The sequence below is a fragment of the Canis lupus genome, chromosome 30 (assembly GCF_011100685.1).
Source record: "Canis lupus familiaris isolate Mischka breed German Shepherd chromosome 30, alternate assembly UU_Cfam_GSD_1.0, whole genome shotgun sequence".
Classification (NCBI taxonomy): Eukaryota; Metazoa; Chordata; class Mammalia; order Carnivora; family Canidae; genus Canis; species Canis lupus.
The window spans coordinates 31,421,510-31,444,123 of NC_049251.1; the positions used below are offsets into that span (position 1 = coordinate 31,421,510).

The 22,614-nt window shown below is 55.6% G+C and overlaps 1 protein-coding gene across 1 annotated transcript in view; it reads left to right on the forward strand.

Annotated features, from left to right (window-relative positions):
* Nucleotides 1–20,846, forward strand: part of SMAD6 (SMAD family member 6) — a 76,366-nt gene extending 55,520 nt beyond the window's left edge. Inside the window, exon 4 of the mRNA XM_038580787.1 lies at nt 18,871–20,846. Coding sequence (XP_038436715.1) covers nt 18,871–19,415 — 545 coding nt within the window. The 3' untranslated portion in view covers nt 19,416–20,846. The remainder of the gene's footprint in view (nt 1–18,870) is intronic.
* The last annotated feature ends 1,768 nt before the right edge of the window (nt 20,847–22,614 follow it).

The window sequence follows — 22,614 nt, forward strand, 5'->3', positions numbered from 1 at the left end:
CCATGACATATCAGCCAGAAAAGGGGCCTCTTAAATCTTGCAAAAAAACATAGGTTCCCGGGCTCCACCCAGGACCCATGAATCAGAATCTCCAGGGGCGGGGCCTGGGAATCTGGACACAAGGGCCCAAAGCAGGAGAAACACAGGCTGTCTTAACCCTTTTAGTTTTCAAGATAGGAAGCCAGGCCTCCGATTGGGGTCTGCGTTGCGGGGAGGCCCAGTGAACCTGGGCAACTAGAAAGCCCTCTCTGGACCCTTACCTGGCCAGTGGCTGCTGCCCCTTCCCAGGACTGTCCCCACACCTCCTTCCCCATCCCCCAGCCTCGAATCTCCAGCAACCCTGTACAATGGAAGTGGTTGCGAATGGGTGTGCAGAGACCTTTCTGGAAACGCAGGCTCTGCTCGCAGACTTCCTGTGTCTTACAATGTTATCTTCAGAATAGGAAACTTTGCCCCATTTTTGCAACGCACATCCTTTGCCTGAGAGTCTGTGGTGGTGCCGGCCAGCCGGGGCGGGTCACTTCTCAGGCAGAGGCGGGGGTTGCTCCGACTGCGAAGCAAGGAAGGACTCTCTCCTTGTTACCCACAAGAACAAACAAACAGACCCTTTTGCAAAAATAATTCGTGTTGGCTGGACTCATCAGGATTATTTGTTCCTTGAGCTCAGTGGTATCGAGGACCGAGGCTTTCCTCAGAGAAAGGCTTTTCCTAGCTCTGCGGCCTGGCCCTGCTGCCTGACCTCTGGCAAATGATTTCTGCTCTCAGAGCCTCAGTTTCTTCTTCTGTAAAGGAAGGGCGTTGGGCCGAATGGGTCTATAGCCCTGACATTTAGCAAGTCCCCAAGAATCCTGATTTCCCCTAACGTCCTCCAAGTTTCGCTTTGAAAATAAGCATGATGGTGCTGTTAGATGGTATGTTCCATGGCCCTCTATAATTTTCAGAGTTTCCACCAATCCAAGAGTGGCGTGCCCCCTTTACCCTCAACTCCCGGACATTCACAGGACCCATTCGACTGGTGGATGGCTTCCCCAGGTGACAAGGTCCCCTCTGAATTGGGACCAGGGACACAGCCCTCAGAACTCACGGTGGGTGGGGCCTTGCACGGGCTTGCAGTTAGCTACAGGCCCAGGCTGGCGCTCACCTCCTATAGGCCAGCTGCAAAGAATGTTTATGCTGTTTCTTTTACTCCTCTCCAACTGGAAGTCTTAGGGAGGGCTATTTTGGTTTGAGGGAAGAAATATGTGTGTAGAACCCACTAAATAACTTGGAACTGACCAGAAAGAATGATGTTTACAAAAACAAGAGTCTCTCTGATTTCCTTTGACATCTCCGTCATCTCGTCCTCACTTCAGCCTCCAGCACCTCCCTCACCCTGTTAGGACCCGGTCCTCCCAGGGAGCCTTGTGTCGCGGCCCCCTTGCACACAGTAGGCGCTTAGGGAGCACGGGGGAGGAGCCAGCCTGCTCAGCAAACGGCTCTCCTCGCGTCTCTGTGGTACTTCTGTTGGCGGGACCCCAAACCCACAATGAGTGGTTCCTGAAAACATCCGACCCACTCTTTCCCCTCAGGGAATTTGCTTTCAGGGTTTCAGGGTGGAGCTCCACATGTTTGGGGCAGCTCTCGTGGCTGGGTGGGAGCGGTCAGGAGGGGGCGCTTTGAGAAGGTAGAGAGGCTCAGACTGGCCGGAATGACCCACTGGGATGTGGTTCTTGGTGGGTCTTTGTAAGTAAGTGGGTCCATCTGCTGGTTTTACCGTAACAACCAAGAGGAGGGCAAGGGTTGAACCAAGTCGTGCTCAGATTCCAAACGTCCGGACGAAGGTCCTCCGTCTGTGGGTCCATTACAGAGCCCACGGGGTCTGTGGCCAAATGTCCATCTGGCGGCAGGATGCATGCGTGTGCAAGCCCCTGCCTCAGTGTTTTTGTTGGTTTGACTGATAACAATTTCTGAAGCCCCAGAGGGAGGGGCAGAGGAGTTGGCGCAGCAGAGAAAAAGCACCCACCAGTACGCCCGGCTTCCCTGCCCCACAAGATGAGTCCACCCCAGGGGACGCAGCCAAGAGGCCCCTGCTAGCCTCGGGAGCCCCTCCGAGGCTGGCTCCATCGCCCAGCGGATGCTCTCAGGGTCTTGATGATGCAGAAGACATCTGAAATGCTCACAAGGCCAGGAGCAGTAGGCCTCACGTGGGCGGCAATCCCAGGGGGCTCTGCGGAGCCCCTCCAGAGCTAGGAGACAGAAGGTGGAGGGAGAAGAAGAATCTTCTGGCCTGGAGGCCAGGCCTGACTCCCTGCCAAGGTCAGTGCCACTTCAGGGGCTCTGCGTTCCTTGGGGGGGGCGGGCTGAGGCTGGCTGGCCGCGGGGTAGCGCCAGGACAGAGGCACCCCAGGGAGACTGGCGGCTCTGGGTCTCCCTGGCACGGCTCTGGTCCCCACGTGCCCGGAGACGCAGGCGGTTGCTCCTGACTCGGTGGCCTTGGGGACCCGCCCGGCCGGAACCTGCCATTCCCCGGTCAGTGCCGCCTCCCCGACTTGGCAGGGCCGCCTGCTGGAGCTGGAGCGGCCCTCGGTATTTCCAGCTTGGCCCCCTGCCCGTCTCTCTGGGGCCTTGCAGTCTGTCCCTCGCGGGCCAGGACCAACACGCCCTCGCAGCTTGACGGCTTCCCAGCCTCCCCCGGGGCCTCTTCCTGCCACCCCGCACTCCTGGGCCTATCTGCGGGCCCCTCACCTTGCCTGCTCCCCAGGAAACAGTATTCGTTGAAAATGCAGCCGCCTCCCCAGTTGAGAGCAGGGGAGCCTGGCTGATGTGTCAGCCACCAAGGAGGCCAGGACTGGCCTTGGTTCATCTACTGCAGTGGCTGCCCGAGGGGTTTCCGCACGGGGTGAGGCCCTCCCCTCCCGCGCTCATGTGCAGTTGCCCTGGTTGGCTGGGGCCCTGGGGCGCCAGGGCCCAACGCCCTAGGAAACATTGCTTCTTTAAGCTGGGTGCGGAGATAACTAGGTGGCAGGGTGGCGTGCTGGAGCTGAGGGCTCCACGCCTTCCTGGGCAGCCGCTGAGGGACCCCGGGGTGCTGGGGGTCCAGCCTTCCAAGTGGCTTCCTCTCCCAGATACGTGGAGAGGGAATAGTGGCAACTTGGGGACTCCTCACCGATGCAGGCAGATTGGATTGGGGGGGGGGGGGTGATTGCAAAGGCTGCTCTCTAAGAAACCAAGTTTTGTGATTTTCAAATACCACAGACTGTGATGCTAACCGGATAATGTTTCCCGTTGGAGGTCATTTAGAGATGTGCTTGAGTGAACAGATAAGAGCGATTTGTAATCGGTATGCCAGTTGTTTATACAGCCCTCGTAGGATAAACAGTTCTCCCGAACCTTATTTATATTTTGCATTTGTTTATCAAAACTTTTTTTTTTTTTTAACTTCAACCCAGCTGCTTTCGGAATTATTACAAACTCTGGATTTAGGAGTCCTAATTAATGGTACTTTATTGTATGTGCACAATCATTTATCTTGGCAGCATGCGTGCTTTATCCAAGAGCCTCAGCGCTGAGGGTAAGGGAAGCAAAAAGTGTTCCTTCCTCCTTAGAGTGTCAACGTTATGTGAAGACTCCAGGGACAGATTGTCTGTCTTTATCAGATCAAAAACAGTGTGCCAGTGGAGGAAGAAGAAAAGGAGGAAGATGACCAAGGGATACTTGTTGGTGAGGTTGGCATATCGTGGGGGTGTGTATGGGGCCAGTAGAGGAAGGAGAAAAGGAGGAAGATGACTTAGGGATACTTGATGGCACTTTCCAGCAACAACAACTGTTCATCCTTTTTTTTATGATCTGATGTGTTTCCTCTACCATTTTGGTCCTTCACTGGTCTTTATGGCTCACTGTCGACATTCAGCCCGCCAGCCAGCACTGGCATCAGCCTGGTAGCACTACTTCTCATTAGGAATTAAAGGTCCTCCTTGGTCCAAGGGTGTGGCACTGGTCGTAGAAGACCCGTGCTCTGATTTCACACCTGGATCTCACTGTCATGGGGGTGGGGCCCAACTTCACACCAAGGATGGTCATCTTGTTCTGCTGATGCCCAGATTTCTTGGGGCGTTGCCATGCAAAGGCCTCCCAAAGACTTGACCCAGATGAAGAGAGGCCCATACTTCCATACTCTTCCGCACCGTGTCTGCAGGTGCCTGAATGACTTTAACAAACCTGAGCTCAACTGTAGCGTCTCCTGCCTTCAGTCACCCAGCTGCCTGCTCTTCTCCTTCCTCCAGTGAGGACAGAGCGAGGGAGCAGGTGCAATTAGAGGCAGCACCTTCCTAGCCTCTCATGGCCTCTCAGCTTCAAGTCTTGGGGTCTCCTTTTCTGGCCAGTGAGAATTCTCAGGGGTGGGTTCACCAGTTACCTTCTTCCTGCACGTGTGCACACGTGCACACACACACAGCAACCTTGCATGTCTGGGGGAACATCTCCCCATTGCGCAGATAGGAAACCGAGGCGTGTCAGGGTGTTATGGTGATGGTGGCACCCAGCTTGGGGTGGAGCTGGAAAAGAAGGAGACTTCTGGGCATTTGGGGTTCACGCTGGTATTTTTAACTGGTTTTAAGCGCCCTTTCTTGCAGCGATGGCCACAAGACAGGGCTGGGATGTTGTGCGAGGCTTGATGCGACTAAGGGCCTGGCCCGGGAGCTCCAACTGACTGAGGAGGAAGTGGTTAGGTGGCCAGGAATGCAACCTGCGCCTCCCAGATTAATTAATAATTGAGAGCTGGCCCCCAGCCAGGCGGAGCTGCGAGAGATACAGTGAACAAAGAGTGGTTAACTACAGTGGGGGAAGGAAAAGTTTGACTTTGCCTGTGGCTAAAAGGGAAATTCACAATGGCCGTGATTTATGGGCTGAATTACTTGGGATCCTCCTTAGTGGGCCCAACTTGGGCATGTGCTCCAGGAATGCAGACGCTGGCGGCCTGCAGGGCCATTCGTGCCCACTGGAAGGGAGGAGGAAAGGGTGGGGGGCAGTGTGGCCGGCGCCAGCCTCGGCGGAGGAGGCGCGAGGCACACCCGTGGGAGACGGCAGGGAGAAGGACTGCACCGGCCGCCTGGCGGGGCTCGGGCTGGGCTAGTTGAGTGCCCACCGGGACATGCTCTTTGAGGAGGAACGGAAGGAATGGTGGGTGTGGAGGAGGAGTCTGGCTGTCCTGGGTTCCAATCCACACTAAATGGCCGTGTCACCTCCCTGGGCCTCCGTTTGCTCCTCGGGGAGATTATACCTGGGATTGTCATCAGGGTTAAATGAGGTTGCAGCACGTAGACAGTAGCTGCTCCCTAGCAGCTGGATTCCCATAGCATGACTCGAGATGAGGTGTCAGTGACAACCCAGCAAGGGCAGAGGGTACCTGCAGCAACCGAAAGGGTCATTACTTAGCAAATCCCTGTTAGGGTTCGCTGGGCCCATGCGTGCCAGGCATGTGCTGCTAGTTAGGGTAGACCCGATTATTCAGCCTCCTTCCCCAAGACTCCCTTCGTGCCTGCCCGTGATTCAGGAAAGACACTCGTCTCTCTCACTAGCACTCAGGTCTCCTCAGCTGCAAACAGCCCCCCAACAGGGGGAGGTAGTGCTAGAAGGCACTTGGGCATTGCCATCAGTTGGGTTCAGCCCAGATGTCTTCTGGGCTTCTTGTCTTTTCTGGAAGAAATCAAGGATTAAGAAGTGGATCGTGGCAAATAAGCCATATGCCCCGCTTAGCTGAAGTTAGCCACTTGGGAGACCAGGTGAAGCACATCGCTCTCGTATCATTGATGCGTTGACCTGATTCCTATAGTGTGAGCCCATGTGTATTCAGACACAGGTTGAAGGATTACTTTGAGAAATAGAAGCTGTTACTGAGGGGATGGCTCACCTTCCCAGGGTGCCTGGCGGGAGGCAGTGACAGTAGAGGAGCGCCTCCAGCCTCAGAAGACATGGACAAGCCCTGATCCCGCTTCCTGGTTAACCCTGGGCAGTGGGGCAGTCAGCCCACCCCTCTGAGCTTTAGATGCCATAACATAAAGCGGGGTCACTTATGAATGGGCTTGGAGAATTGGAAAACCCTCCATAGTTAAAAAAAAAAAACAAAACAAAACAGTATCCCACTGATTGGGGGATAGAGCCACTTTCTTGGCCTGGGTTGTAGGGGCTGCAGGAACCAAGCTTGGCCTCCTGCTATTGTGGAAACGAGTGTCAGACTTGGGTTGAAACGTGGGGCCAGGTCTGTGGGACCGTGTCCACGTGCTAGCCTGACGGGATGGACAGACAGACTGGCTCCCTCCCTCCCCTGCACCTCCAGCCCCAGATCAAACAAGCCAGCTCTTTATAGGCAGCTTGGAGCTTGGGCAGGGACGCACCGGGCAGCTTCAGCTGCTTCAAGCCGCACAGTAGCACAGCCACAAACCAGAGACCTGGTCGCAAGGTGAGCTTCTGCCAAGCCCGTGGGTCATTTTGCAACATTTTTGCAGGGAACATTTAAATCTCATGTTACTGCATTCTTCACGGCAACTATTAGTATTTAATTGTGGCTTAATGATCTCTCCAGTCAATATTAGTTTTTTGCTTATTACAAAGCCCTCCTGTTTGTTCTAGAAATATACAAGAATGATCCAGGCAGCCCTCATTTTAAGAGAACCCAGCGGGCAGGACTCTGTATTCACCGAAGAGGTGTGGTTTATGTACTTTTATGTCACAAAAGGATATTTTAAAGAAAAGGATTTAATGCGAGGATTATTTTTGAATTGAATGCCCCTGCCTCTGGTACTTTAATTTGGGGGTGCTTATCCTAACCTGCTGCTTTAGTGTAAATCAAGGCAGGTGTGTTTGACGTGCAGAGGTCACGTGACACTGTCGTTGGTAAATAACAACAGGCCAGTATTAGATGAGGCTTATTTTTGAGAGCTATGCAAATAAGGAGACAAGCCTCCCACCCTGTTCTTTGGCTCTTCCATTCAGAGCCATGCCCTCTGTTCCCTTCACCCTCATAGACTTAGCAAGCCAGAGAAGTTAAGTCCACCCCCATTGCCAGACGGATGACTGTAGGCTGTAGGCGTTTTGGGGGAGGGGGAGCCCTGAAACCAGCCTTGCACAGAGCGAGCTCATCTGGGATTCCATCAACCAGGCTGGTTCATGAGGATCAGCAAATAGGAAGGATGCCTCTCCCTCCCTGCCTCGGTGTCCTGCCTCTGAACATCAGGGTTGCCCCCTTTCAACCTTTTTTCAAACCCAGGGGAGACCCATATATTTCCCAGCCACCCTCCCAGCTCTTGGATGTAAAAATCCACCCAGTACCCCATCATTGAGAGCACTCTGTCAGGCTCATGGTGTCGGGCCCAGGGGGAGAGAGGCAGAGCCGAGGGCAGCGTAATCCCAGGCCAGCCTGCACGGGACAAATGGGGTGGAGACGCATGCCCTCCTGATGACAGCATCAAATAGGACGTGGTCACACCCAGGGACTTGAGGAAGGCTTTTCAAAGGAGATGACATAGGGGTCTTGATGTTTGAGCAGGAGTCTGACCAATGTTGGGGAGGAGGGGAGGAAACTGTTGTTAGGACCTTCACTGACTCGCTTTGAGTGAGGTACTCTGCAAGAGGAAGCTAGTACTCAGCAGAGACACCTTCCTGGCATGCAGCGTGTGCCCCGCTCGGGACCTGCACTCAGAAGGGGCCTCTGCTCAGTTTAATGCACTACCTTCACTGCTAAAATTCTGGATAATTTTTTTAAGGAGGCTCCACGCTGGGGGTTGAACTCCCATCCCTGAGATCAAGACCTGAGCTGAGATCAAGAGGCGAAGGCTCAACCGACTGAGCCACTCAGGTGCCCCTTGAATAATTTTTGAACAAGGAGCCCTGCATTTTCATTTTTGTATTGAGCCCAAGAATTTTGTAGCTGGTCCTGGCACTCAGAGATGTAGGCACCTACCCACAGTAACAGAGCTGTTTGGATTTGCACCAGTTCACCTCTCCACCGCCCGTGGTCTCAGGAGCCTGCCAGATTGAGCGAGAGTAGGATGGACAGAGTAGTCCCAGAGTAGGGAGTTAAGGCACAGGGAGCTGAGGGACCCCAATGGCGGGAGATGGCGGGGCCAGGGATTTGAGGGGCCCAAGCTGTGGGGACCTTACCTGGTTATGGGCTGTGTCTGTACCAGCATTGGGTTCCTGCACCTGCGAGCTGAGATGGGCTGATTGAGGGCGATTTTGAGGTACTTTGTTTTTCTGGCTTTACATTGGGTCCGAGTAGAAGTGTGGGGGCAGGAGGTTTGCCAGCAAAAAACGCCAATTGTATTTGGGAAATAAAAGTAGAGGTGCCCCAAATTCTCCCAGTTCTGGGAGCCTGCAGGACAGGAATGTGCCCAGAGAGGGGCTTCCCTAAAGCACCTGCCATCTGCCGCATACCGCACCCCTGCCCCTCTGCTGCATGCCCAGGCTGTCCGCTGCGCGCGCGCGCACACACACACACACACACACACACACACACACACACACCCGGCTGAACCCCCACAGGGCCGATTTTGTGCTCTGTGGTCTCGGATTCAACGGGGGAGTCAAGGTTGAGTTGAATCAGTGAATGTTGGCACCTAAGGCCTGAAGATGAAAAAACCTAGAACCCTGAAGGGTGGGGAGGGGCTTGGTTTGCCTGTGAATTTGGGAATTCAGGCCATCAACCCTGCCCACCTGCAGGCAGGGAGGATTTGGGGGCCCCTTCTCATAACCACCACCTCTCTGCTGGGGACCGAGGTGCCCAGCTTTATTATCTTGCCCCAATAGTGTTATTTTAGAATCTTTCCAGGGGCAATATGAAAAGCAAGGCTTTCCCACCCCAGTAGGTCTCTGGCTAAGAAAACAAACAAACAGATTCAGAGTCTGACTTTGTGATAAGACAAAAGAGGACTTGGAATGGGAGCAAAGTTCAGCAGCTTTTGTTGCAGAAACTGGTTCCTTCTCTAAAAGTGTGGGCTGATTTTATAAGCTGCTTATCGCTGTCTCTCCCTTCCAGACACTTCTCCGACCTTCCCTCGCAGGGCACAGGGAACCTGGATTCACCCACCTGGACTCTGTCCCAGGCCCTGCTTCCTCAGGGTCTTCTGTCTCGGCTCAGCTGGCTGGGTTTCCTTGAGGAGGGCCAGGCTGGTCCAGGCAGGTACACCGGTGTCCTCTGGTCCCCGGGGCTGATGGCAGCCTCGGTGGCCCTCTGAGGCTGCAGCTGCCTGCAGGGTGTTGTCTGAAGGGAGCTTGGACCACAGAGCACTGAGAGCCAGGGAGAAAAGCCGTAGCTCCCTTAGTGCAGGGAGACTGGAACAATCTCTGGGCAGGTGGGAGAAAGAGATGGATGCTGATGGTAGCAGGCCCGGCGTGGCTCCTCTGCTGGGTCTCCCTGCCTCCCCTGGAGCAGCAGGTCCCAGGAAAGTGGGGGCGGGGACGCAGAGTAGGCCTGTGTGTTAGGGCGCCGGGTGGGAACTTGTTTTCCACCAGGAGTGCACGAGGAGTTCACTTTTCAGGACTTGTTTGAATACTGCCCGAGATAAAGGAATGGAAACCTTACCCACCTCAGCCCGGGCTGCCACTTTGTTCCGCCAGAGACATGGGGCCGGGCAGGCCAGGGTCAGGGCGCCAAGGCTGGAAGAAAGGCCTTTCCCTAGAGAAGGCCGGTTATGGCCTGTGGCCACCGACTATCCTTGCACCCCTCGTCCCATGCCCATCCAGGGCAAAGGCTCTGGGGAGCACCCCGGAGAGCAGAGGGAGCACATGAGGCAACAGGAAGGGCTCAGCAGAGAGTGTCAGGCTGGCCAGCCAGGATCCCCACACTGCATTGCCGTGTGGCCCCTCCATCCCGGGCTCCGTCCTCTGAGAAGGGGGAGTGATTCCACCTCTTGGACTTGGGAGTTTCCAAGGAGAGAATGGATGAAGTGCCCGGCCCCTCCCCGCACCCCCAGGGGCTCAGCCTGGGTTAGTAGCCCTTTCCCAAGGCCACCATTCTGCACTGTAGCCTCGAGAAGATGCTCACTGGGTTGTGGAGTGGTGGGAGTGTGTGGCAGAAACTATACTTAAAAACCAAGAAGGTATATGTGTTTGTAGGACTACGCGGGGGGCCACTGGTAACTGTTACAAGGTATGCCCTATGAGAACCCCACTGCCCTCCTGGTTATGGTAAGGTGGGCAGCACACGATGGGGTGGTGGCCCCCTGCACTGCCGCATCTAAAGACTGTCTTTTTAAAAGATTTTATGTATTTATTTGAGGTGGCGGGGGTGGGGGGAGGCATAAGTATGGGAGAGGGGGAGGAGCAGGGAGCCCGATGGGGGGCTCGATCCCAGGGACCCGAGATCTTGACCTGAGTCAAAGACACTGAACCTACTGAGCCACTCAGGCGCCCCCAGGGACCCCTTTTAATATCCAGTCTTTATAGAGCCCTCCCCGCCAGCTCCTAGCGGCCCTGGCTAGGTTGTTCCCGTGCAGTCCCTGTCACATTACCCTGCTGTCCTAGGTTGCAACCACAGGAGTAACGCAGAGTCCACCGTCTCCGAGCCCAGGTAGTCGAGCTCAGATCCCAGCTTTGCAACTTCCTAGCTGAGGGCTGAAGTTCGGGCCTGGCTTCCTTCATCTTGAGATGGGAACGAATGACTGGGAGGAGTGGTGGGAGTGGAAAGTGACTTGCCAGGATGCGGAAATAGTGCGTTTAAAGTGCTTCATATTCTGCGGCCACTAGGTAGAGGTTCATTAAGTGATGGCTGGTATATATTAGGATTATTAGTATTACTGGCTGGTGTCTTTTATTATTATTATCCCTACTACTGTTATTCCCCCTTGATTCTCAACTCCATTGGCAAGTCTTATCTTTGTAGATATTATTACCTAATGTGAATACCTTTATGAACTACGGAGCTGACTCAGTCAGTTAAATAATATATACAAATAACACATAATAGAGATAAGATTGTACGGTGGTTAACAATATTGGTAAGAGTAAGGACAGCTGTTGTTTACGGAGGGCTCATGTTGAACCAGGCATTATTGGATGCCCTTGACATGAATCCCGACAGCCCCACGAAGTGAGCAATGATTGCATCCCCATTTTTCAGATTAGGAAACTGAGGATCAGGGTGGTAAAGTCGCGTGCCCCACATTTCCCAGCGGGTGAGTGACAGAGCTGAGATTCACAGGCAGGAAGCCTGTGCTCTTAAATCCAGCCCTGTGCCAGAGACCTGAGGGGTCCCAGCCGGAAGGCGTATTTCCACTGTGCCTTGGCACGGCACTTTACCTCTCCTGGCCTCCGTTTTTGCATCTGCAAAATCGTCACTTTTGGCCACCCCGGCTGTGTTTCCTGGCTTCCCTCCTCCCCTGCTGTCATCCCCCCTTGGTACTCCCATCGTGTCCCTGTCTTGGGGGTAAAAACCCCGGAGCAGAGCAGCTGGCCGGCCTACTGTCTGCAGGGTGGTGGCAAGCACAGTCCCCGGCCCCAGGGACCAGCAGCTGAAAGAGCCCCTGAGGTGGACTCCGTGCAGGCGGCAGCGGTGGCCAGACCGCCCGTGATGTAATGACCGATTAGGAACTTCCTCTTGGAAGCCTGGCTTCCTCTAGGAGCCAAAGGTGCTGGAGCTGAGGTGGGGGGTGGGGAGGGGCGAGTGGGAGCGAATAAGAGGAAACTCCTGTCAGCTGAGCCCTGCTTTTGGAAAGAGTTCAGCAGAGAGGCTCGTTCTAAGCTGTTGACCATTAACATGGCCCCGTGCACATTCCTTCCCCGCTTCTACTGCCAGAGCCCAGTGGATAAAGGACCAGTCTCCCCCTCCCTTAACAAAGGAAAAAAAAAAAAGAGCCTCTAATTAATGCTGCATCTCTGGACTTGCTGCAAAACCCAAAGCCATTTCTGCAGCTTAAAATGACAAAGGAAGGTTAAGTGGAAACTCCTTTTCCCCCCTTAAGTTTGATTACAAAAACTACTTATCTAATGGGCAAACAGGGCTTTTAAAGGGGTGTTAGGTTAACCAGATGCAGGGCCACATAATTACTCCCAGGCCTGGGAGCCGCAGATGAAAAAGCTGCCGGTTGGACGGGAACTTGAAGCCACAGGCATGACATGGGACAGAAGAAAGGAGCTTTCCAGGAGGGCAGGAGGCCCCGGTGCGGCCCAGGAAAAGGGGGTTGGAAGAGCCAGCCGCTGGGCTCCTCTCCGGCTTCCGCCACCAACTTACTGGGTGACCCTGGGCAAGTCACTTCACCTCTCTGGGCCTCTGAGTCTCCCTTCCTGGCCCTCAGTGGGGTCTGGGTCTGTCCAGCGTTGCTCTGTGTTTATTTGAGGTCGGCCTTTTCCATCCAGCCTCTGGAGAGGCAGGGAGGCTGCTGTGGCCCTGAGCGTGTGAAGCAGCAACAAAGTTTAAACACGGAGGAGTATGGGCGGCCCGGCCAGGCCCCTGGGGACCAGGAGGACTCGGGGCCCAGCCTGCAAACGCTCCGAGCCCTCATGTCCACCTCTCTTAGAGCCAGAGACTTGAATCTGGGCACATCTCTGGTTCCCTTCACAGGATGGCCAGGTCCGAGGCCCTTTGGCCAAATGGAAAGGGGGGGATCACGAGGAAGACAAGCTGCACTGCGTGTGCTCAGGCTTTTGGAGCGTGCGGCCCACGGGGGAGCACACAGGAACGTTCCTGCCCTTTGTTTTGATAGAAAACTGCTGATTCGAAGAAGCTAAAGGCTCTTCTTGGGATTTCAGCTCTCCCCGCCTCCCCCAGGCTGCAGTGGGCCCCTTGTTGCCCTAGTACCCCCCGCCCCCAATTACACGTTGGGCTCACAGCACACTCACTGGGCAGAGAGGCCAAGAGGAAGGCATGCCAACCACCCGACGGGCTGGCTCCAGCCTAGGGGAGAGGGCCTGTTGTCCTCTTGCCCACCGCAGGCGTCCACCACCCTCTGGTGGCAGGAATGTGGGTACCACCGGGAGGCCGGGCCACCCCTGCCTAGTCTGGAAGCGCAGGGGCTGTCCCCTGGGCCACCACAGAGCCCCGCTGAGGCCACTCCAGGACAGCCACGGGGAGCTGGCCTGGCAGCACATTCCCTCTCTCTGCCTTTTGAGTCCTTCAAGGCATCATACCTGCAGCGAAATGCCCAGCTCCTCGGGGTATAGGTGGTGAGTTTTGACCACGCATATACCCCCGAGTTCCCATTGTACCAATCCAGGTACATCATCCCAGGACGTTCCCACACGTCCCTCCCCAGTCACCTCTGCTCCCTGGAGGTAATTCCTGGTCTGATTTCTATCCCTGTAGGTTAGTTTTGTCTACTCAAGAATGTTACATAAATAGAAACAAACAGCCTATCTTCTGTGTCTGGCTTCTTTCACTTGGCGCAATATCTTTGAGATCCATCCGCAGTGCTGCGTGTTTCACTAATTCTCTCGTTTTTATAGGTGAGTGGTGTTCCGTTGTATGGATGTACCTTATTTTTGCGTTTCCATTCTCTTTCGTGTGCCTGGACTGCTAGAACAAAAGTGTCATAGCCCAGGTGGCTTACACAACACATATTTCTTTCTTACGGTTCCTGGGGCTGGGCGGGGGGGGGGGTCCTGAGATCAAAGTGCTGGCAGTTTGGGAGTTTAGTGAGGGCCCTGCTCCCAGTTCCTAGACAGCTGTATTCTCTGTGTCCTCTGATGAAGGTGCTGATCCCATTAGTGAGAGTTCTACCCCCCTGTGACCTAAGCACCCCCCCCCCCAAAGGCCCTGCCTTCAAAGGCACACTGGGAGGTTACGATTTCAGTATCTGAATTTCAGGGGTTCACTAATATTCTGTCCATAATATCCATCCTCCCGTTGATGGACATCTGAGAGCTCTCTGCCGAGTTTGGGTGACTGCCGGAGAGCTGCTGTGAGCATTTCCCGGAATCACAGCAATCTCGAGCTCATTGTTCAGATGGGAAGCCTGAGGCCGGGCACGAAGGAAGATGAACTGGCACCAGGCCCAGAGGCGGACCCCTGACCGCAGGACTCCTGACCCCCTGCCCGGGGCTACTCTGCTAGGTCTGCCCCAGACACAGCACCAGACCGAGCCTCCCCCCCACCCCCACCCCCCAGAGCCCTCCCAGCCGGGACCCAGAGCCTGGCTGGGAACTAGGCCAGGCCCTGAGCAGGGGGTAGTGAGCAGGAGTTTCGGTCAGAGCGCGGTCATCTTTGATGTTGTTCACTCGGGTCTGACTCCCTGGTATTTATTTGCAATTAAGGAGCTGGTGCCTAATTAGGTTGATGGCGGGACCACAGCCTTGGAGCCACGAGGAGAAAAAGATCTTCTGCAAAAGACTGTCCCCTTGCACCCTGAGTGGCAGCCTGGCGGAGGAGTGGGGCTTTGCCACCGCGGGGAGGGCAAAGGTTTGGGGGCCCTGCTTTCTCACTCGCAGAGAGCATGTCGGATTGTGGCAGCCACACTGCATGAGACCCGAATCCACACGTGTGTGTATGTGTGCACGTGTGTGTGTGTGAAAGTGTGTAAACAGAGCCACAGCGGCACTCGACTTAGTTCTAGACAGTACCAGTACCGTGGGTTACAGTTCGTGAAGGGGGGGGTGGAGGTGGGGAACTGCCATCCGCTATCCTGTTGTAACCTCCCCTGGTGGTGACCCTGGGTTGTGACCCCCGACACCCCTCAGGAGCCCTGGCCTTTGAAGGGTTAGGGCCAGCACTGGGGCCAGTAAATGGACAGCTACGTCTTTCTGCACCCCATTGATCTCCTGCTGGAGTTTCCCGAAAATCCAAAGATGATCTGTATAAATGAGGCGCTGGATTATGAATAAATCCATCTTACCTGTGGGAGACTGAGGCTTAGGGACACTCTGTGGCTCGTTCATGGCCATACATCCGGCTAGTGGTGAGAGCCTGAGGTCCGTCTCACTCTGAAACCCTTCGGCTCATGTGATGAGCATTAGATTAGAATTCTAGGTTCTCAAGTTCTGGCCCCAGTTCTGCCCTCTGCTGCTGTGTGTGCTCAGGTGAGTCGCCCTGTACCCCTGGGGTGCCATCTGTGTGGCGTGAGGACATTGGATTCAATTAGTGGTTCCCACAGGCCAGTCTCAGGAGTACGTTTTCCCTGATTCACAAGGAAAGAAGAAAATTTCTTGTAATCCACTTGGTTAACTTTGACATTTCTGATATAGGCCCTATCTATTTTATTAGTATCAAATTACACTTTCTTTTGTGCTAGTGGTAGTGGATGGTCTTGGGGTTTGTAATAACTCTACATGTGACAAAATAAAACAGTAGTAACCCTGTACATTCACAATCTCTCCGTTAATGTATTGGTTTGAGAAAGGCCAGAGTGTTGGGGTTCCCTGGATAAGATGATGTCACTGGGTCCCCCAAGCTCTGGAGCCCCAAGACCCCAAAAGCTGGATGGGGACCGGGAGGTCCTGACCATGGTGATGTGCTTATTTGCTGGCTTGCTCTCGGGAGACCTCAGACCTTGTCCACCATCCCTTGGGGCCTGCGACCACCGGCCCCAATCCAATGGGAGCTAGAGGTGAGGGCAGTGGGCTGACTCTTAGGATGAATTTTTATTTCCTCCCTCCTTCCCTTTTAGCATGTTCTAAAAGCACCCTAGTGATACATGCAGTCTTGGGACAGAGGTAGAGAGGACTGAGGCCCACCCTTTCCTACTGGAAAGTCTAGACCAGCCAGGGGCACTGACTGGCAGCATAGACACCTGCCCAGGCCTCGGAAGTGACCATACTGAAGGCTGTTGGTGCATGGGAGGGAGGGATCAGGGAGGGCTTCTCAGAGGCAGCAGTCCATCTCCCGGAATTTGCAAGCCTTGGCCAGGAGCCCAGGCGTGATGAAGTGTTACCCAGTCTGCTTAACCAGAGAGGCTGTAGGAGGTGAGGCCTGGCCCAGCCAGTGTCCCTGAGCCAGACACTTGGGGCAGGCTGGGTCCTTGGGTAGCTCTGTGGGGTTCATCTCCTAAGCACAGGATCCGGTCCTGTGAGGAGTACTGGGGCAGGGCTGGGGTGGGGGTAGATGATGAGGGGCATTTGGCCTGGCTGGGGTGGGAGGAGCTAAGGGGTGGGGGACAGGGAGTGTCCCCCTCCCACCCCCCCGCACCTGCCCTGAGTTCCATTACTCTCAACCTCCCTCCTTCCCTCCTCCCCACCCCCGCCCCAATTCTGACTGCCAAAGTGCTTCTTTGCCTTTTACTATGGAGGGGCTCCACCCTGGGGCAGAGCTGCCACTTTACGACTGGGTGGCCCTCTGAGCCTTATCTGTAAAGTGGGGAAAGCAGTAAGTCTCACTCAGTGAGGCTGCTGAGCCGTCGGGAGCGAAGGCCTTTCAGCGTGGGGTGGGGGAGTGACTCACTGGCTGTGGGTGGGCACCCCTAGGACTCAGACCGTGAGAGCAGCCTCGTTACACACAGGAAGACTGCGGGGAGGGGGGGCTTCAGGGGGGAGACTGCCTGGAGCGTGGGCAAGAGCCCCGCTCTGGAGTGTGGCCTGGCACCGATGCTGGCTCTGGTGCTCGCTCGTCTGGACCCTCGACCAGCTCACGGCCCCTCCCTGCGCCTCAGTTTCCTCACCTGTAAAATGGGGTGATGATAGAAATGAACCAAGGCTGCTGGGAAGAAGGCGCCTGGCTGATGGAGGCTTTCGGCGATGCACGTTGCCTCTCCTATCCCCCAGCGTTCTCCAGGCCCAGATGTTTGCCTCCCTACCTCTCCGTGTCTCGTGCACTAGAGGAATCGTCACCGCGTCACCGCTCGCGAGAAGGCTGGCGCTGGGGTTTCACGGCCAGGCTGGGACAGCACCGCTTTCCTGGCACTTAGAAACTCCCAGACCAGGGATCCCTGGGTGGCTCAGCGGTTTGACGCCTGCCTTCGGCCCAGGTCGTGGTCCTGGGGTCCCGGGATCGGGTCCCGCATCAGGCTCCCTGCAGGGAGCCTGCTTCTCCCTCTGCCTGTGTCTCAGGCCTCTCTCTCTGCGTGTGTGTCTCATGAATAAATAGATTTAAAAAAAAAGAAAGAAAAGAAAAGAAACTCTCAGACCTGTACCGGATGGATGCCTGGAGAGAGGGGCGGTGGCCTGGAGTGCCCTGGCTGCCCACCTGCTGGGCCTGGCCTAGTGCCTGCAGCTCAGTCACCCCCCACAGGCTAGACCTGTTGCTCTACCTGCTGGCCAAGGGGCAAGGATCAGAGTCTCTTCTCTCCCCACTGGCTAGAACCAGGAGGAGCCTGCAGGAGACTCTGAGGCAAATTAATACATTCCCAGGGGGTGGCCTAGGGACCTGTGTCTGGGACCTCAGCAACCAGGCAGAGGGTGAGGGGCACGCCCTTTGGGGCTGTGCCCAGTCCAAGGCCTCAGTGGAGTTGGCGGCCTACAGGAGGCCCTTGGGGAAGCCGGTTTCCTGCTAGGTGGCTGGGCGGGCCTCCCAGCGCATAGGAGGATCTGAGGGGCCCTGTCACCCTGCTGCCCTGGGGCTTCTAGGCGGGGCTGGGCGACAGGCAGACGGAGTTGACCTCGCCCAGGCTCCTGAATGAAGTTGTTAGTGTTTTCAACCCGGGTTTGGTTGGACTTCGGTCCGTTTCTCTTGGGGCAGACATGCCCTCAAGTGCCTCGCTGTGCTCCCATCACATTCTCAGGAGAACTCCCCGTGCACGTAAGGAGTAAGCCCCATGCAGGGGCTGTGTGGGAACGTGCCGCCTCACTCTGAGCGGTCAGGGGTGCCCACCTGCCTCTCAGAGCTGTGGGCTCAAAGGAAAGACCAGATGTTCAAAGGCTTCAGAATCTGAGAAGCTGGCCACACATGAGAGCAGCAAGGACGGGGCTCAGGCCCTGGTCCTCTATCCGGTCTTAGGTCTGGGGTCGGAAAATTATCCAGACGTGTAGAAATGCCTCCAGCTGGAGGGGAAAGGGATCGCAGCCATCTAGGCCACCCCTTGGCTGTCCAGAGAGGAGCAGCACACACCTTGGAGAGAACTGGCCATCTCTGGAGCCCTGCGGGGCAATCTGCTTTAAGGCTCAGAGCCCCTCAGCCTCCGTGTCTCACAGAAGGGGCCGCAGTCTGGGTGAAAATGTGCACTTCATGCCAGGAGAGCCGCCTTGAAGGGTGGGCCGCGGGGGTCACTGAGAAACAAGGCATCACGCTCAGCGCCAAGGCTGGGAACAGTCTGGGCTGGAAGGGGGATTCTGGGGGCCATCTGCCCCACCCCACTGCGCCTTCCCATGCCCGCGTGCCCTGGGAGTGGTGATTTATGCCCCTTCTAACAGCTCAGCCCCTCTCTGTTCAGGTTGAGGCTCGGCCTGGTGGGCTTCAGATCCTGGCGGTGCCACTCACTAGCTGGGTGGCCTTTGACAGGCTGCTGCCGCCTGCCAAGTCCCAGATCCTCCTCTGTAAACCGAGGAGAAGGTGGCTTCGTCGTGGAGTGATTGAACACCCAGTGAGGTCAGGTGTAGAGTCAGAAGTGCAGTGTGCAACACCTGCAACCTTGTGGGTGCACGGTGTTCGGCCCCTCCTTTGGGTGTGTGGGGCAGAGGGGTGACAAGGCGGGGGGGTGTTGTCCCGCCCCTGCTGGCTTGAGCTTGGAAAATTCTCCAGGCAGGAGCCGGGTGTGGTTTGTGTTTGTGTACCCGGGGCAGCGAGCACACAGTGGGTGACTCGCCCTCCCTGTGAGCTCACACACGGCCTTCGGTTCCTCCTTCGCTCACGTGGGGACAGGGCTGTTCTGCACACCCGATGCTGGAAACAGCCCCCACTCCGCCCCTCGTCCCCCCCCTTGCAGCCCACCCTGCCACCTCCTGCTCCTCACCTCTCCCCCCGTGCACCTGCACCCCACTGCCCCCCACTGCCCCCCACTAACCCCACCCCGCACCCCGTGCCCTGTGCTTGCCCCGCAGACGCCAGCATGTCTCCGGATGCCACCAAGCCGAGCCACTGGTGCAGCGTGGCCTACTGGGAGCACCGGACCCGCGTGGGCCGCCTCTACGCGGTGTACGACCAGGCCGTGAGCATCTTCTACGACCTACCTCAGGGCAGCGGCTTCTGCTTGGGCCAGCTCAACCTGGAGCCGCGCAGCGAGTCGGTGCGCCGCACGCGCAGCAAGATCGGCTTCGGCATCCTGCTCAGCAAGGAGCCCGACGGCGTGTGGGCCTACAACCGGGGCGAGCACCCCATCTTCGTCAACTCCCCGACGCTCGATGCACCCGGTGGCGGCCGCGCCCTCGTGGTGCGCAAGGTGCCCCCCGGCTACTCCATCAAGGTGTTCGACTTCGAGCGCTCGGGGCTGCTGCAGCAGGGGCCTGAGCCCGACGCCGCCGACGGCCCCTACGACCCCAACAGCGTGCGCATCAGCTTCGCCAAGGGCTGGGGGCCCTGCTACTCGCGGCAGTTCATCACCTCCTGCCCCTGCTGGCTCGAGGTCCTCCTCAACAACCACAGATAGTGGCGGCCACCGAGGCAGCGGCCTGCCCCCCCCCTCCCCTGCCCAGAGACACAGCCCCCCTTCCCTCCACGGACGAGACCCCCCTCCCCTCCCCTCCCCCAAATATCATCTACCTAGATTTAATATAAAGTTTTATATATTATATGGAAATATATATTATACTTGTAATTATGGAGTCATTTTTACAATGTAATTATTTATGTATGGTGCAATGTGTGTATATGGACAAAAGAAAGACGCACTTTGGCTTATCATTCTTTCAATACAAATATATTTTCTCTCCTCTCCTCCTTCCTCCTCTGCTTTATTATTATTATTATTATTTGTTGTTTTGGTCTTGTTTTTGTTTCGTTGTGTGTGTGTGTGTGTTTTTGTTTTTGTTTTTTTTTGTTTTTTTTAAAGGAAATGATACAGCAGAGCTAGGTGGAAGAGCCTGGGTTTGGTGTATGGTTTTTGAAATCTCATGCCCAGACAAAAAAAAAACAAACAAACAAAAAACAAACAAAAAACTAATACCAGTCACTCGTTGATAATAAAGTATTCGCATTATAGCTTTTTTTTTTTTTTTTAATGTCTTCTTTTTTAACAAAGAGGGGGCATGCAGGGCTTCAGTGGGTTTCTGGCCTATGGATCCAGCATCCTGAAACTTGATTTCAGTCTTTTACCAGGTAAAGAGTAGAAGTGATAGATTGAGAAGGAAGGAAGCGCATGTGTTTACTGTCAAGGTCAGAGAAGGTTCTGATGCACCCTCCTGCCATGGCCCCACTGTGTCCTCAGGATTGGGGCAGGGGGCCGGGGGGTGGGGGGAGCTAACCCATCCTGGGTAGTCCCATCCTGGGTAGTAAGCTCTGCCAGTTTGATGGAGGAGGCTCAGGTCCATGCCTCCCATCTCTGAACTGTGCACAAGCCAGAAGACATTAACTCTCACCACTCTGGGGAAATGGCCTGAGAAAGAAAGACAGGTCCTTGAGCCCACCTGCCACCTTCAAAAAACCCACCCGAGTCCCAGGGTGAAGCTCCTTTGGGACCTAGACAAGCCACTCTCCCACCCCTCACCAAAGAGCTCAGAACTAGGCCATGGGGGTTGTATTTAGGATTCACGCAAAGGCAGGTTGTTTCTTTCTACTCTATAAAAGGGAAGAGAGTTGAGATTCTAGAAGAGCAAATGACTAGCTCATAACAGATCAGGGTTAGAAGTCACATTTAATGGTAGGACCAGAGCCATATTAAAGCAGTTTTCTCTCTTGAGAAAACTCAAAAAAAAAAAAAAAAAGAAAAGAAAAAAAAGAAAGAAAGGCTGCCTTGGCCAGATAACTAAGGGGAATGTCACATTGTATATCTTCTTTCTTGGAGATTTACATTAGCATATTAAATGCTCTGAGAAGTCGTGTGTATTATCTGTCGCTGCGTAATAAATCCTCCTAAAACGGAGCAGCTTGAAACTGACATTTCTTATCTCTCAGTTTCTGTGTTCAAGAATGCAGGAGGGCTCGCGGGGTGCTGGGGTTCAGGGTCCCGTGGGCTGCAGTCGAGCTGTCGGCCAGGGCTGCAGGCATCTGAGGCTTGTCTGCAGCCCCACGACCCGCTTCCACGCTCCCTCACGGGGCTGTGGGCTGGAGGCTTCAGTCCCTCACCACTCGTGATGTGGCTTCCCCCAGAGCAAAGGGTCCAAAGGAGAGAGACCAAGAGGGCAGCCGCCGTCCTTTATCCCCTTACCTCGAAAGTGACGTGCGTCTCCTCGCCAGAGTCTACTGATCCCGAGACCCACTCCTGCGAATGACCAGGGAGGGAGCACGAGAGAATGAATGGCACGGGGCGGGGGACCGTGGCCACCGCATCCCCTGAGAAATACACCATTTTACTTTCTTTCCCCAAGTTACTTCCCGATGGAGTCTTGTCCCCACCCCGGCTGATCCTGTCGCCGCACCCAGGCCTCCTGCGCCTCTGGCACGGGCAGCTGCTGCACGCACCGGGGACCGCACACCGAGGCCCTGTCCTGAAGGTGCCCACCGGCGATGCTTGCCTTCCTGGGCTATTCTTGGTGTGGGGTCGGTGTGGGGTCGGTGTGGGGGCTGCTTCGGACTCGGGCAGTTAGCAGAGTGTGAGATGGAATAAGGAGCCGGTTCTCGGGCCCTGGTCCTCACAGGCAAGTGACAGGCTAAGGGTGGCGGAGGGGACAGGAGCAAAGGGCTGACGCCGTGGGAATGGAAGAAACCATGGGGTGTCCATTGCATGGAACACCCAGGAGGCAGGGGAAGGTAGTCTGCAGACACTCGTGCTCTGGAGCCAGGTTGCATGGGTTCAAATCCTGTGTCTGCCACTACAGAGTGACTCCAGAGACCTCCCAACGTGCCTCGGTGTTACCATGAGGTGGTATAAAACGGGGATAGGATTGTTCCTGCCTGGGGAGTAGGTTCAAATTGGGAGAAATAAGGACATCACACAGTTCCTGGTCCATCATCAGTGCGTATCCGCTGTTAGTAATACGGGGCTGGGACGGGAGAGGGAGGCTGGAGCCCTCCCATGTCAGGACAAGGAGCTGGGGTGACAGGTGGGAGGTGGGAGGGGGGCTGGTTTCTGAGTGGGCCAGGGAGGAGATCATCGTGGGCCTTTAGAAAGCTCCTTGTAAGGGCTTCCCAGCAGGAGGGCTAGGCTGCAGGCCGAATGAGCGGGCTGAGCCCTGCGCCCAGCCTGGCTCCCCAGCACCCGGTGCTCACCAACGCCAGACTCGAGAGGGACTCTTCACTCTCAGAGGAAGTGGCCAGTCACCCCACGATGCCAGGGTGTGGAAGTAATCATCAAAACCCTTTATCAGGGAGCAAGAGGGATAGGAATCAACTCTCCCATTTCATAGATGAGGAAACTGAGGCCCAGAGCAGGGAAGCGCTCCCCTCAATCCCGTACTCATGGATGTCTGGATGTGCCCGGATTGCCTACCCCCGACCACCGGATCTACTCTGTGCAGACCAGATAGGGACACCCTTTTGCCACCTTCTGGATTCTCAGGGTGCCCAATTGGCTGGATGACGTCAATTCTAGAATTCAGCCTCACAGGCCATGCTCTTCCTCAAGGACAACTTTCCCCTGGTTCCCTTGCCAGGCCACACCCTCTCACTCTCCCCCACCGCTCTCAGGCCTGCGCCTCCCAGAGGCCCGACTCCCTCTGCCGTCCAGTACTGTCCAGGCCTTGGTCCTCCTC